Source organism: Crocuta crocuta, unplaced genomic scaffold (genome assembly GCF_008692635.1).
Source record: "Crocuta crocuta isolate KB4526 unplaced genomic scaffold, BGI_CrCroc_1.0 scaffold340, whole genome shotgun sequence".
NCBI classification, from domain to species: Eukaryota; Metazoa; Chordata; class Mammalia; order Carnivora; family Hyaenidae; genus Crocuta; species Crocuta crocuta.
In genome coordinates, this window is record NW_027530642.1 from 4,686,060 (window position 1) to 4,702,602 (window position 16,543).

Sequence of the window (16,543 nt, forward strand, 5' to 3'; positions counted from 1 at the left end):
GTCGGCATAGGGAAACAAGAGGTGAGCTAAAAAGAAGTCAGGGGCTCTCATGTAATTGGTTTGGGGGGCATGTTTGGCTTTCCGTGTTTGGTCTTCAGTTGGAAGCAGGTGGGAGGGAAGAAATAGAGCCACTGAAGAAGTCCTGACCTTTCTGGACAGGTTGCTGCAGATATTGGCAGTTAGAGTTTTCCTGTTATGTAGGATCTGGCCATTGTTTGTACATTAGACCGTCATGAAACCCAGGACAAAAACATGCACATATTGAAAGGAAATGACGTACACTTTGAAAAGGTTACAGTTACAATGTTTCCAAAGTTAGTGGTATAGAGGAAAATAGCTAACATTCCCCTGGGCTCTGTGATTTCTACTTTACCTCAAAAGCATTTACACATTAATTTATGGAAGAAATATTACCAGTGGAAATATTATCTGAGCTTAAGTCTCCTGAATGTACTCCAACTGTTGTGGATTTTGTTCATGGCAACCAATGAAGGTAATGAAGACAGTACACACACACATCATAAGTTGTAAAAATGATGTATACTGCCAAAGCAAAAATTGCACTGGAGAAAATGAAACAGAAGAGGATGACTTTTTCAAGGCTGTTGCTATTGGGGAAAGAACCCAGGATCCAGCCTGAACTCAATTTCACTGAAGCAGAGGACTGGAGAGGTTTCCAGGAATGGAGTGGGGGTGGGAATTACAGGCTATCTGTGTTTGGTATGTGGCCTTACCAAAGGAAACAGAAGGTAGTTTTATAATTGGGAGCAATGTGTCTACTGGACTTAGGCTCCTAACCCTCCCACAGAAACTGGGAGATTGGGACTCTGTCTTACTTGATGGTAACATTTCAAATTTTTTTTTTCTAGGAGAGAGAGAGAGAGACAGCATGAGCAGGGGAGGGTCAGAGAGAGAGGGAGTCATAGACTGAAACAGGCTCCAGGCTCTGAGCTGGCAGTCAGCACAGAGCCTGACACGGTGCTCGAACCCACGAACTGCGAGATCATGACCTAAGCGAAAGTCGGACGCTTAACTGACTAAGCCACCCAGGCGCCGCTTGATGGTAACATTTCAAAGGGATGGCTGCTAGGTTCATGAGAAAAGCTGTTCTAGCTTGTAAAACTGGAAAGAGGCTTTTAAAAATATTTATATCCCAGAGGGCCAGAGAAACCATCTACAATTACAAGTTTTCTAAAGTAAATGCTTTAAGATCACACTTGTCAGAATGGCTAGTATCAAAAAGACAAGAAATAACAAGTGCTGGTGAGCTTGTGGGAAAAAAGGGAATGCTTGTGTTGGTGGGAACGTAAATTAGTGCTGCCACTAATGGAAGGTCCTCAAGAAATTGAAAATAAAAATGGCATATGATCCAGTAATTTCACGTCTGGGTCTTTACCCAAAGAGAGTGAACACGCTAATTCAGAAAGATACATGTCCCTCTATGTTTATTGCAGCATTATTTACAGGAGTCAAGATATAGAAGCAGCCTAAGCTACCATGGATACATGAATGGATAAAGAAGATATGGTACATATACAATGGAATGTTACTCAGCCACAAAAAAGAATAAAGCCCTGCCATTTGTGACAACGTGGATAAACCTACAGGGTATAGTGCTAAGTGAAATACATCAGACAGAGCAAGACAAATGCCATACGATTTCATTTGTATGTGGATTCGAAAATATAGAATAAATGAACAAAAAAAAAACAAAACCCCAAATCAGAAACAGGTGCATAAAGTACAAAGAACGAATTGGTGGTTGGTTGCCCGGGTGGGGGGGAGGGGGTATGGGTGAAATAAGTGGAGAGGATCAAGAGGTGCAAATTTCCACTTATAAAATAAATTAAGTTACAGGGATATAAAGTACAGTAGAGGGAATATAGTCACTAGTACTGTAATAAGTTTGTGCGGTAACAGATTGAAACTACACTTACAGCGGTGAACATTTTGTAATGCATATAAACGTTGAATCACTATGCGATACACCTAAAACTAGTACAACAGTATATGTTAACCATATTTTGACTTTAAAAACTTTTTTAATGTTTATTTTTAAGAGAGAGAGAGAAAGACAGAGTGTGAGTGGGGGAAGGGGCAGAGAGAGAGGGAGACACAGAATCTGAGGCAGGCTCTAGACTCTGAGCTGTCAGCACAGAGCCCAACTCGGGGCTCGAACTTAAGAACTATGAGAGCATGACCTGAGCTGAAGTTGGACGCTTAACCGACTGAGCCATCCAGCTGCCCTTCAATTTAAAAAAATAAGTAAATAAATCAACCAAATACTGAAAGAAATGGGAAGCCAGAACCTAGAGACAGGGAGAAGTCTATCTACAGTTTAGTCAAGGCGACCAGAAAGGTACGGCCATCTTGGCCAATACCCAGTCTTTTCTCTTTATGGAGAACACCAGGGGCCTTACATTTAATGGTACTAAAAGTCACACTAGAAAAACAATCCAGTTTTAGTCAGGGTCTCTCTTTTAAGTCAGAGTACCTTTGCATCCTTTGTGCCGACCTTTGGCAAGAAAATAAATACTGTCTTCTCTAATTTACCTGCAGTTCTTTCAGTGCAGTGGTGGGCAGAATGGGTGAAGAAAGCCTCGTATAGGGAGTATTTTAAACTCTCTGGGCTCCTGTGTGGATGTGCTGTGTGCATTTACACAAAAGACGTTCCCCTTGTGACCTGGACTTACAAGGAATGGGAGAGGAGACATGTTCTCCAGAGAGCATGGATCTAGTGAGGGAGCCCTCTTATCAAAATGGAGTTTTATTACAAAATTCAATACATAAAAAGAAACAGAAGAACCGCTCTACTTGTCCTGCCTCCTTGGCTCCCCTCACTCTCAGAAGTGGCTCTGTGCTGGGGCGCCTGGGTGGCTTAGTTGGTTAAATGTCTGGCTTTCGCTTAGGTCATGATCTCACAGTTCGTGGGTTCGAGCCCCACGTCGGGCTCTGTGCTGACTGCCAGCTCAGAGCCTGGAGCCTGTTTCAGTCTGTGACTCCCTCTCTTTCTGACCCTCCCCTGCTCACGCTGTCTCTCTCTCTCTCTCCTAGAAATCAATAAAGCATAAAAAAAATGTTTAAAGAAGTGGCTCTGTGCTATCACTGGGGAGTATTCAAGGGGACACTTGGGGATCTAAATCCCATCAAGCGCTGGAAATCCCAAGTGTATTTATCTCCTTCCCAGACATCTTTTCTGAACTTCAGACACACATATTCAGTTGCCTCTTTGACACATTCACTTGAATGCCTTTTAAAGAATTTGGGAGAGGGGCACCTGGGTGGCTCAGTCGGTTGAGCGTCCGACTTCAGCTCAGGTCGTGATCTCGCGGTTTGCGTTCTGCATCAGGCTCTGTGCTGACAGCTCAGAGCCTAGATCCTGCTTCCTGCTCCAGATTCCGTGTCTCCCTCTCTCTCTGCCCCTCTCCTGTTCATGCTCTGTCTCTCTCAAAAATAAATAAACATTAAAAAATTTTTTTAGTAATCTTTGTACCTAACATGGGGCTTGAACATACAACCCCCAAGATCAAGAGTCGCAGGCTCTTCTGACTGAGCCAGCCAGGTGCCCCTTCACTTAAATGTCTTATAGGTGTTTCATACAATATATTTTTCTCATCTCATTAAATCCCTATCTCACTACTCAGATGAGCAATTCAGAAATGTGATTTCCATTTCTTCTTATCCTTCCATTGATGTGTTGTTCTACCTATCCCTTTAATTCCCAAATATACGTTTATTCCACCCATAGCCGCCACCCTACTCCAAGCCACCGCCATCACTCTCCTGAGCTTTGGCAAGGGCCCATGACAAGTTCACTTACTTTCTCTCACACGTACATTCCCGGGGCTACTTTTCTGCTTAAATCACGTCACTGCATTCTCATTTATTGTCTAATAGAACATACGCTTCTCAGCAGTGCATACAAAGCCCAAGGGATCTGGCTTCTGGCTATTTTTCAGTTTTTCAGAGCCCACCCCAGAATCTTTATTCCTTGCTCATCACCCTCTGATAGTAAACACAAAACGTCTTGGGACTCTGGCCCTTGCTCTTCTCCTGGATCCTCTAATTCATGGATCCTCTGCACCTCTGCATGCATCACAATCCAGCTGAACATCGCTTCCCATGGTGCCTGGGTACCTAGCTTCCCTCTAATCCAGTTACTCTCCATTCACCATCATGTCGATGCCCTTGAGAGTTTTACAACCCCAAGTGTGATTCATGAACCAGCAGCATGAGTATCCCTGATGCTCTTCATGAGACTAGGNTTTTGACAAGATCCCCAGTAGATGTAAATGAACATTAAAGTTTGAGAGTATCACTTTGAAGTACCGATCACCAAGTATATTTCTTTCGCTGTGCACTTGCTTGTTGTCCTTTTCCATTAAGAGTGTGAACTCCATGAACATCGGGTCTCTGTCACACGGGTCTCTGTGCCCTGTGTTTAGCACAATGCTTGGCATATGGTTGACAATCAATACATATTTGATAAACGCAAGGTTTAATCTAACTTCCTTAACTGGTCCATGAAGAAACTGAGGGCTTGGAGAAGTTATATAGCTGTTATTAACATGGCCAATGCAAAAAAAGAGAAGAGTATTCTTGACTCCTAAGAAAGTGTGTGTGTGTGTGTGTGTGTGTGTGTGTGTGTGCGCGCATGCGTGCACGTGCACGCATGCCCTTGAAACCAATTGTTCTGGATAATGTGACAAACAAACCTAAAATTTCTATGGGCTATTGTCCCTCTGCAGACTTCTGATACTACTACTACCAATGATTACTTATTTATATTTTACTTTATCATTCATAATCCATTTTCACATACACTGACCTAGGGGGAAATTTACCCAGAATTACTGTCCTAGGTTTTCTTCCATCAAGAGCAGAGAAAATCGTACACAGAGCCAGCAAGTGTATGGGGTTTCTTTATTAATAGATCAAGACATCACTGAAAGAAGCAAAAGAGAAGAGAAAGCAAAATTTCTCACAAGAATGAGTGTCAAAGAACCAATTTAGTGGAGTGGACAGCTCTTGGGCTCGATGAGACGTCCCTGGTAGGGGTTGGCAGGCAGTGGTTGGAGGGTGTCCAAGGTAACCCAGTGATCTAACATGGATTTTGCTGAAGCGATCCCTGATTTATTTTAATTACCACTGGACTTACATTTAGTTCAGTGGATGGTTCTGTTTCACTAGAAAAACTCCTTCTATTGTTAAATTTTGCTTGTCACTCACAGTTGCAAGTTTAGTTATTCTTAGCTCCTAATTGGCGTGCCACAAGTGAACCATAACATTGAATTGGGAATCTCTGACCCTGATATTCCCCTTTGCTTTGAAATATATATTCGCTGGTGCCAGAGGTGTTCACCACATACCCTGAAGCTGGTTTTTTCTCCTATAAGAGGAAAGGCGGTGTAGGGGAGATGGTTCTAATGACAAGGATGTGGTTGATAGAGAATCCATGTTCTAAGAGTATGTTCAGATCATTGTCCACAGATAAGAAAGTGACTTAAAACCAGCCAGTCCAACCTGCCTCCGACACAGGGGCTTGATATACTGATACAGAGTCCTACTTGTGGCCATCCATATAAACTTTTATTTTTATTTTTTTTGAGAGAGAGAGAGAGAGAGAGAGAGACAGCAAGCAAGCAGGGGAGGGGCAGAGAGAGAGAGGGAGACACAGCATCTGAAGCAGGCTCCAGGCTCTGAGCTGTCAGCATAGAGCCCAGTGCGGGACTCGAACTCACAAACTGTGAGATCATGACCTGAGCTGAAGCCAGACACTTAACCGACTGAGCCACCCAGGCACCCCCAAATAAACTTTTTTTTATTGTGATAAGATATATGTAACATAAAATTTACCATTAGTATATAAAATAACCATTTTAAATATATAATCCAGTGACAGTAAGTACATTCACGATGGTGCAGAACCATCATCACTATCCATTTCCAGGTTTATCCACATTGTAGCATGTTCCCAAACTTCATTTCTTTTTATGGCTGATTAATATTCTGTAGTATGTCTATACCACATTTTGTTCATCCGTTTATCTGTTGATGGCCGCTTGGGTCATTTCTGCCTTTTTACTACTGTGAATAATGTTGCTATAAACATAGGTATAAAAATATTTATGTCCCTGCTTTCAATTCTTTGGGGGTATATACCTAGGAGTAGCATTCGTGAATCATCTGGTCATTCTAAGGTTAGCCTTTTTAGAAACTTTTGAGAAAATTTCTTTTTAGAAACTGCTTTCCGTAGTGGATGGACTGTTTTACATTTCCACCAGGATGTGCAAGAGTTCTGATGTCTCCACGTGGTTATTGACACTTTTCAGTTTTGTTTTATTTTATAATGGCCATCTTAACGTGTGTGAAGTGGTATTTTATTGACATCTAGGTATTCTTAAACATTTCTTGAGCCAGGGAGTTCAAAACAACACAAGGAAGCTGTTGCGGATCATCCTTAGTTGTTAGAAAGTCCTACTACCCAATTACTAAATCTTACCTTTCTCTGGCAGTGATTCTCAACCCTGATTGCACATCAGAATCACTGGAGAGCTTTTAAAAATTCCAGTATTTAGACTGCCAAACCCAGACCAATTAAATCAGTGTCTTTGAGACTGGAGTCCATGCACCAACACTTTTTAAAGTTCCTTAGGTAATTTCAATATGTAACCAAAGTTGAGAACCACTGCTTACTCCCTGATCACTGGTCCCACTTCATTCCACAGATCTGCAGGACATAAAGTGTGACAACCCTATCACAGAGCCTTCTGTGACAACTCTTATTATATAGCCGGCCCTTCTTCCCCCTCTGGCAGTCCTGTCCCCCTCTCCCTCCTAGATTTTTTTTTTTTACCATAGTGTGTATTACCGGCTGATACTTTACATATTTTCTTATTTATTTATTCATTGTCTGTTCTCTGTTTTGCTTATCTGCTTCCGCAAGACGTACAACAATGCCTAATGCAGAGGAGGTGCTCAGAAAAGATTGTTGAATGAATGAATGCATGAATCTGCTCTCATTTCAGATGACAGTGCTTCAAGGTAGTTAAAAATAGCTTTTGTGTCTTATCTCTGGGCCTTCTCTTCTCTAGGCAGAATCTTCTGTGTGCCTTCAACCAGTCTTCAAAGATGTTGAAGAATAAACTTTCCCATTATGAAGGCAGTATGATTTTCTTTTACTTAATTAGGCAATAACTGAGCATTTCCTATGGACTACGCATACACATACACATACACATACATTATATACATATAATGTGTATGCACCTATTACAGACTAGACGCTGTGCTGGGACCCGGGAATTGCAGTGAAAAAGATAGACAAAGGAGCTGNGGCAGTAATTAACAACAGAAGTCATTTCGGATAACAAGTGGTTCAAAGAAACTGCAAAATGTTTGTGGGTTGTGGCACATTAAACAGGGCTTAACTTGACCAAGACTTGAGTGACAAGAAGAAGCCAGCCCTGAAGAAGCATTCCAGGAGGCAGGCACAGCAAGGACAGAGGCTTTGTGAGGGGAAGATGTTTCCAAAGGGTTCTCAGTCAGAGCCTCTGAGAAGAACAAGGGGAAACCCCACTCACACCCTTTTTGTTAGACACTTTACTTGAAGTAACATGGCCTAAGATCGCATTAGTTTGGGGTCGCTGTATCACCCTGCTGAAGTCTTTTTCCTCATGCATCAAATCTTCCCTGTTCAATACTTGTAACACGTGGAGAGTTGGAACTTGGATGTGAAAGATTGATTTAGATGAACATAATTTGAATTTCTTTCTATGAGCCTTAGTCATAATGACTTCAATCAATACTAATGCTTATCAGCAGAGTGGAGGACCTTGCTGATTCTCCAGCCACTGTAATACTGGTTCCTTATTCCGGGTGGCACCCTATCTTCCATGCCAGGCCTAATGGAGAACAATTTGGGATGAGGCCAGAGCTAGGAATTGCTGGGGTGCGCCATTTGGGGCCAGTGGCCATCTTGGTTTTCAAAGTAGCTCAGTCAAGATTGCTGTTTCTTGCTGCTTGGGACCGTGTATTTCCAGGCTCATGGGACAAGCAGTGTCTCCCAGGCCAGACACTAATACACTTCAACAATTGAGTTCTCCACTCTGGGCCTCAGCTGCTCCATGTTGAAATGTAGGGTTTGGGTCTGAGAGTCTTGAGACCCTTTGAAACGTGATTAAAAAAGAAAATTTTATTACTACTCTATTAAAAACAAACTTTTTTCTACAGCTTTTTAATAACCTACAGATTTTATGCTTTTACTGATGAAGACACTTGCTTCCAAGCTAATAAAACAAAATGCCAAGTTTACAGTAGGAGAGCGGGGTTCACAGGATCAAATCAGATGCTGAAATTGACAAGAACACAAATTTGAGCTATTCTATCACGCACCAAAAGAAATGTGATTCAGGGCAGTTGGAAGGAATCCCTGAGCTTATTGATTGGCTGCTATCTTGCCAGTGGAGTTCACAGAATCCGAGATCAGTTGATTCAGGTCAATTTTTTGCTAGAACAATTTTTTGCCCTGACCTCTCCCTGCGACAGCCCACCTGCACATGGTGGCTTCTGCATGGGCAAGGGTGGGGTCCTGGAGACAGGTTGACCTTCTATTCATGCATATCCTGCTTTCAGTTACTGGCATTCATTCATCCAACATGAACTTTCCTTCATCCGACAAATGTGAGTGATGCCTTGAGACTGAACTGATGAGTGGATAAAATGGGCAATTTCTCCGCCTAGTGGAGCTCACATTCTGGCTGGGGAGGTGTGCGCAGCAGGAATCAACCAAATAACACTTCTGAGTGCAGGCTGAGGTGAGTGCTCTGAAGGAAAGCCACAAATTCTCTGAAGGAGTATAACTGTGTAATGGCAGGCAAGTTACTTCACCTCTCTGAGCCGCCGCCTCCTCGCTATGTAGGAGTTAAATGGGATAATATGTAAAGTGACAAGTATAGACATTGACATATACCAGGTGCACAGTAAATGTGTATTACGGCTGCTGACGGTGCAGCCACCTTCCTGAAGATAAATGAGGAAAAACTTAATTTCCTTTCCTGTGTCTCAGAGTTCCCTTCAATTCTGTGTGTGTGTGCGCGCGCATGCGTGCACGTGTGCGTGTGTCTTCCAGTTCCAAGGAGGGTTTTGGGTCAGTGGAGAAGGTCGTGCTGCTCACGTTTCTCTCGGCGGTTATCCTGATGGCCATCCTGGGGAACTTGCTGGTGATGGTGGCTGTGTGCAGGGACAGGCAGCTCAGGTGAGTAGCAGGAAGAGACCTCCCAAGGAAACCGGGGTGGAGTTCGAGGCTCTCCCTGGAGAGCTGGGGTCTGAACTATGAATCCCATTACAGTCTGAATTGTGAGAGGGAAATGGTCTTGGCAAAACAGAGCAGGGAAGAGATCACACGTGACTTCCCCATGGTAACATAACCGGTGTAAGCACTTATGTGCGTCTCGATCCTGTCTTTTTTTCCTGTGTTCAACTTTGGGTTTGGGCAGGGAAGGGGAGGGGGAGATTGGTAATTGTTGTGATCACTATATATATACAATAGTTGAGAGCGTATCTAATGTAACCTCCCCAGTTTATCAGTGGTTCAGAGAGGGGCAACAGCCCAGTGACTGATCTGGATTGAAATCTGTATCTTCTGTTCTTTCCACTTCGTCAATCTCAACCCAGCTGCAGTTAAAATCACCAGAAGACCTTTTGAAAATTGCTAATGTATAGCATGAGTATGTATCATGCAGTATCTGGAACATACTTATAGTAAATAATTATCCATTGTTATCTGAAATTGAAATTTAACTCAGAGGCCTATATTTTATCTGACAACCTTGGGGCGGGGTGTTAATCATCCAAAGTCTCTGAACTAATTGATCTGGTGAGAGACCTGGGCATCAATATTTATAAAAATTCACCAGGTGATTCTGGTGTCGAGCTTGGATCGAGAACAACCAGGCCATAAAACGGGAAAAAAGATACAGTCCTGCCTTATCTAGAGCCTTCCTCTCTAAGCCAGGCGGGCATTAATCCACTTAGGATGCAAAGGAAAGTGTAAAAGCACAGTGCTGGCCCAAATGGGAGGCACACAGCAGTCAACTGTCAGTCTAAGAGCAGAAAATGGTGGAATTTGACACCATTTGTGAGGAGGGTGCTTGGGAGGGCCCCCCGAGAATAACCAGACAAGGCCAGAAGGAAAGGGCTGGTGGGGAGAGAGAGAAGCCTGTGTAGAGGCCCTTGGGAGGAGTGTCATGCCTCCTGAACAGGGGCTCAAATCAGGCCATTGTGGCCGCAGGAAAGAAGATGAGAGGGATTAGGGTGCAAGGAGGCCTGGAGATATGAGGGGTGGCTGGACCACACACGCTGCATGACATTGGGGGAAAGGGAATTTCACAGAATGCATTGCATGTTTGACTTTTCTTTCTTTTGTCTCTCTCCCTTCTTTCTTTGTCTCCTACTCCTCTTTTCTTCTCTCCTGCCCCTTTCTCCCACCTTTTCCTTTGTCTCTCCCCGTGCCTTCTCTCTTATACTTTTTTCTCACAGGAAGATAAAAACCAATTATTTCATCGTATCCCTCGCCTTTGCGGATCTGCTGGTCTCGGTGCTGGTGATGCCCTTTGGTGCCATCGAGCTGGTTCAAGACATCTGGATTTATGGGGAGATGTTTTGCCTGGTCCGGACATCTCTAGATGTCCTGCTCACGACAGCATCGATTTTTCACCTGTGCTGCATTTCTTTGGACAGGTAAGGACAGAGCAGTGTGACAGCAGAGCTCCGTGCTGGGACAAGGACCTGATGACTATTGGGCCACGCCTTTCTTCCTTCCCTAATTCATTAGAAGTGATAATCTGGTTACTTACTGATTCCCCCACTAACTAGTCTTTGCAGAGGGCTCTTTTTTAGTCAGGCCCTCCCTCAGATCCTGCAGACACAGAGGTTTGTAAGGCTTGGAACACAATCTGAAGAGTGAGAGGTACTGGCAGTCAGTTTAAGGTAGAGCTCTAAATGTATGCTGATGGCACAAACAAACTCTGAGGGAGCAAGAAGTAATATGCCTAGCCAGGAGGCAGCCGGGGCAGTTCAGAATGATAGCTTGATGTTCAAACATGACCTCCTCCCCCAAAACATGTCCATATCATAATTTTATATGCAGATTTAGGTATGTGCATGCAACTGTGGAGAATCTTTTCCAGAAGGTCAAAGATGATTTTAAAATCCCCTATAATGATTTGTTTCGGGAATGCACGGCTAGCATTGAATTCCTTTGCATAACTTTATTCCTTGGCTTCACATTTGACTTCACGAGGCTGGCTGATTTCCATCGTTGCCTTATTTGTTTGAGATGTACATTAATCAGTGGTATTTGGGCTTTTTGTTTTCCAATTCCTGCTCATTTGTAATTAGCCATAAAAGCAGAATGCGGTTTAAAGGTCAGCTGATTTACAGGGTCATAGGCCGCCATCTTGGTATTGGTATCAGAGGGATAGTTCCCAAATTCTGATAACGTGTGCCAGTAACATGTTATCAGAATTCCCAAGGGACAAGCCTTTCCAGTTTCTGGAGGATCCAACAGACCCAGTTATTCTTCCAGTCTAGGGATAGGTCACTGTGTCTTTAACAGTGGAATAGGAAAAGCACTGGACTAAAATTAGATTGTGATGTATCTAAAATATGTGTCCTTAAACACTAAAATCAGTCTGTACAGAGAATTACTGACACTGGAGAAGGTCCTGAGGGCCTGAAGCCAGCTGTGGGAACAGCGGATTCATCTCCTGTCCCATGGGATGTATGCTTATTGATTGGAATGGCAGGTGTAAGGGCCTGCTCTATTTAAATTGTGCAAATTCTTTCTCTCTCTTGCTCTGCCAAGAACATAGAGTTGAATGTGCTTAAATTAAATGTACGTCTAATGAGACTCTATAACTACAGATAGTGACATTGGTAAAACTGAACCGTTCATTGGCAAGCAGACCCAAAGTGTGTCATAGTTTGAAACTTGTGTTTATTAGCTTGTTGACAATGGTCCAACTTCAGTACATGAAACACTTTAAGACAGTCACTATACACCGTATTAAAGTTCACATGAGAAGAGACAAAATGTAAGGGAGTACAACATGCATGGAAATCTTGCGGGGTAGCTGACATGTGATTATTCCAAAATTGAGTGCTGAGACTGAAAGTATTGTAGGGACTTGGAGAAGACAAATTTAAGAAGATCGTGGGACACAGAGGTAACCTTGAGCTTTGGGTAAAAGCAAGGGGAAGAAAATGAGCTGAGTAGGGAGTGTAGAATGGGGCGATATATAGAATCATCTTCCTAGTATGGACAATTGACTCTGAGCGGCCCTGAGAGAGGGAATGAAGTTTCCCTAGGAAGAGTTGGCTTCAGAGTTCCAGATGAACTATCAGGTGCTTTAGAAATCATGGAATTTTCCCCGAGGAGGCAGCATTATCATGAAGCAGCATGGTCTGGTCATGATGAACCATCTGCTTTAGAACTGAAGAGGTTTGGATTCAAACCCCAGCTCTGCCAGTGTTTAGCTCCGAGAATGGTCTCAAGTTATTAAGCTTTTCTGAGTCTCTGTTTTCTCATCTCTAAAAGTGGGTGCAATAGCACCTGTCCTATAGGATTGCAGTTAGGATTAAGTTAGATAGGGGTGCCTGGGTGGCTTAGTCGGTTAAGCGTCCGACTTTCGCTTAGGTCATGATCTCGCGGTTCGTGGGTTCGAGCCCTGCGTCGGGCTCTGTGCTGACTGCCAGCTCAGAGCCTGGAGCCTGTTTCAGTCTGTGTCTCCCTCTCTCTCTGACCCTCCCCTGCTCACGCTGTCTCTCTCTCTCTCTCCTAGAAATAAATTTAAAAAAAAAAAAAGGATTAAGTTAGATAGTCCATCAAAGGTGTAGCGTTGGCCCAGCTTGGCACAGTACACAATGCTGGTGGATGTTAATTTCAGTTTCCTGCAACTATTCATGCACCTCCTGATCTTTCTTATCAAACTTGGACCTCCTCAGTGAATAGCTGCTCCAGCAGCTGCTTCATCCAGAAATCAGGTAGTTATGCTTATTGCGGTATTTAATCAATAAGTCCTACTGATTTTCTTTGCTAAACACATCCTGCTCTGTCTCTCTCCATCTTTTATCATGCTAGTCCAAACTAATGCCATCTCTTGCATATGCCGCTTCAGCAACCTCTGGATCGTTCTCCCCACATCTACTTTATCCTCCTCCACTCTGCTCACCTCTTATGAGATCTCATAGCCAGAGTCAACATGCAGCTCTGATCTTGTTGTTCTTTGCTTACAACCCTTCCATGGCTATTCACTGCACTGAAGATCAAGACCAGACTCCTTGGCCCATAGGGTTTTGTGCCATCTGTTCCCCGTCTGTGTCCCCAGCCTCACTTGATGCCCTTCACCAGCTTTACTCCCTGGGCTGCAAGCTGTCTTTGCCTCCTTTCTCTCTCCAGCGCTCTGTGCACAGCCACCTTATGGCCTTGGCTCCTCCCTCAGCCTGGAAACTCCTTTGCCCCCTCCTGTCTTGCATATCTTTCAGACTTTAGCTCAATCCTTTCCTCCTTCTGGAAGCTCTTCCTGATCTCATCAAACTGATTCTTCTTTGTAAAATGTAGTGCAGTGGTTAAAATCTATTCCTTTTTTTTTTTTGCATTTATGCTCTTTTATTGAAGTATAATTAACATGCTGTGTTATATTACTTTCATGTGTACACATAATGCTTCAACAATTCTATGTATTATTTAATACTCACTGTGATAAGTATAGTGACCATCTGTCACCACACACAGTTATTACAATCTTATTGACTATGTTCCCTATGCTGTGCTTTTCATCTCTGTGATGAGATGGAAAAAACTGGAAGTTTACACCTCTTATTCCTCTTTATCTATTTGACCCATCCCCATCTCCCCTCAGGCAACCCCCAGTTTGTTCTCTGTATTTAAGAATGGGGGGGGGTGACTCTTTTTTTTCTCTGTGTTTGTTCATTTGTTTCTTATATTACACATATGATTTCACTCATATGTCTCTATCTCCACCAAGAGGAGAAAGTGCAAAGATATGAGTAAGGACAAGGTCCTCACCCTCATGGAACTGACCTTTTAATGGGAAAATTAACAACTAACCAAGAATTACATAAATAATGATTTAGGGATTTTGTAAACACTATTCAACAAATGGAGTGTTCAGTACTCTTTTTTTGAGGCAATTCTCTCAAAAATTCCTTTTCGTGCCGCCATTAGTTCCATTTCCTTCTCCAATAGTGGACATCAAAAACTCTGATACCATACATAAGATGGAGTCAGATGGTTTCGTTGGGTTGGTTTTCCTCAGGGAGCCTGGGAAGGTTGCCAATTCTTTCTAGCATCTTCTGTCCCAAGAATGATATTCTCACTGGAATGGAAGGTCCACCCTGAACATGACAACACTACATCTTAGCCTGGAAGCATAAGCTTTTATTTATCATTCAGCTTCTATTTTTGCTCTGTCCATCCCCGCCTGACAGTTGGGCTGGGCCAGAGCACAGGGGGCGTGTGTCAGTGGGGTGTGACGCCATTGTTCATCGCGTGATTCGGGTTAAGATGTTTGTCTTCCTCTCATGGAACTACCATGAGTCTATGGGGATTAGTGATCTCAGGTAGTGCTTCCCAGGCAAAAACGCTCACTGAGATTCTTAATTCCTCCCGGATGGCAGACCCTTGGATAAAAGCAAGAAGCAGGACTCCATTAATATTATAAAATGCTTTTTCCCAACCACAGTGCTCCATCCACTGTACTTCCTGGTGCTTTGAGACTTGAATCCAATTAATGAAAGTTTATTGCCTCATTAAAAATAATTTCCAAAGCATAATTAAACTACATGCATCGTATAGTGTGGGTCATGGGAGACCAGAAAACTGCATTAAAAGCGCTATAGTACAGTTGATTATTTTGAATCAAAGGTTCTGTGGTGAATGAAAACCAAACAAGTATCTGTAATAGAGGACTGTTTTTAATCTAGCCACTAAAAACCATGAGAAATAGCTATGTGTGTTGGCCCTAGAAAGATATCACTGGTGTGGTATTGGGTGGAGGGGGAAGCAAGTGTCAGATTTTAGTGTTTAGAATGATTCCACTTTTGTAAAATAAATATAGAGATATTTGTATTTAGGTATACATGAGTGTGTGTGTGTATGTGTGTGTGTGTGTGTGTGTGAGAGAGAGAGGGAGAGAGAGAGAGAGAGAGAGAGAGAGAGAGAATGAGAATATGAATGAAATTGCACCAAACCATCAACAATGGTTATATGTAGGGTAGTTAAAATGGTCCCGGCTGGACTAGGTGATCAGATGGATCGGGGATGGGACCCATCACTTTTACTAACTTCTAAAATACGTGTTTTAAACTTTAAGCTTCCCTTTGCTAGAAATTGAGCACAGAAGTGTCCCGGATAGCCTTTGGCTGAAAGTGCTTCTAGACCAGCACATTCTCCAGTCACTGAGAACATTCTAACCTTAGTGTTAGGAGTTCCCTCTGAGATCCGAGCAAGGCAGAGAGGACAGAAGTCTTTCTGACCAACGTGTCCTCTCTACTTTCTCACAAAATTCCCTGGATTCTTCCCGTGGGAGCCCTCACCACCTCCTCCACTGACCCTCACATTTGTCTTCCTTGGTCCCACTCCCATCCATGACCTTGTGTCTTATCCATTTCAAGCAGTGTCTTTTCTAATCATCACAGGTTTTTAAAAATCTTTTTAAATGTGTATTTATTATTGAGAGAGACAGAGACAGAGCAGGGGAGGGGCAGAGAGAGAAGACACAGAATCTGAAGCAGGCTCCAGGCTCTGAGCTGTCAGCACAGAGCCTGATGCCGGGCTCAAACTCATAAACTGTGAGATGGTGACCTCAGCCAAAGTTGAATGCTTAACCAACTGAGCCACCCAGGCAACCCCCCCATCACAGTTTTTAATGAGCATGACAATAATACCTGAGCGTTGTGAACAAAGTGCCATCAGTTTACGAGCAGAACATAAAAATGTCTCTGTTCTCCCTCTGCGCCTCCACAGCTGTACAGCCTAGAGGTACCACTGTAAGCAGTAGCCCTCTGCAAATTCCAGTCATTTGATATGCAAGAAGCAGACTTCAGTGAATATATTTTTAGTTTCCTCAAATGGATGTAGCTTTATATAAGCTTCTGAAAAGGGCTTTCTCTGTATACATCCCGATGAATTGCCTGAATGTAGTGTTTTGACCAACTCGCTTCTCGGATATATTAGTAAGGTCTTTTTCTGCAGCACGTGACAGAAAATTAATTGATTGGTTCAATTAGCTGAAAAGTCTGGCCTCAGACATGGCTGTCTACGGGGTTGGAACAATGCCATCTAGGCTCCTTCTCTCCCTCTGTCTGTCTCTCTCTCCTCTTTGACTCTATCTTCTCTTCTTTCTTCTCTGTGTCTTCCGTCTCTGTTTCTGTCTCTGTTCCTCTCTTTATATCTGTCCTCCTTGTCCCTCTGCTGTTTTCTTGTTGGATTCAGTCTCAGGCTGGGCTTAGACAAGTGAGT

General features: G+C 43.2%; 1 protein-coding gene across 1 annotated transcript in view; it reads left to right on the forward strand.

The window, feature by feature from the left end:
• The first annotated feature begins 7,003 nt into the window (after positions 1 to 7,003).
• The window catches only part of HTR4 (5-hydroxytryptamine receptor 4), a 59,407-nt gene continuing 49,867 nt past the window's right edge, over positions 7,004 to 16,543 (forward strand). Inside the window, exons 1-3 of the mRNA XM_077769057.1 lie at positions 7,004 to 7,044; positions 9,131 to 9,256; positions 10,540 to 10,740. Of these exons, the coding sequence (XP_077625183.1) occupies positions 7,004 to 7,044; positions 9,131 to 9,256; positions 10,540 to 10,740 (368 nt within the window). The remainder of the gene's footprint in view (positions 7,045 to 9,130; positions 9,257 to 10,539; positions 10,741 to 16,543) is intronic.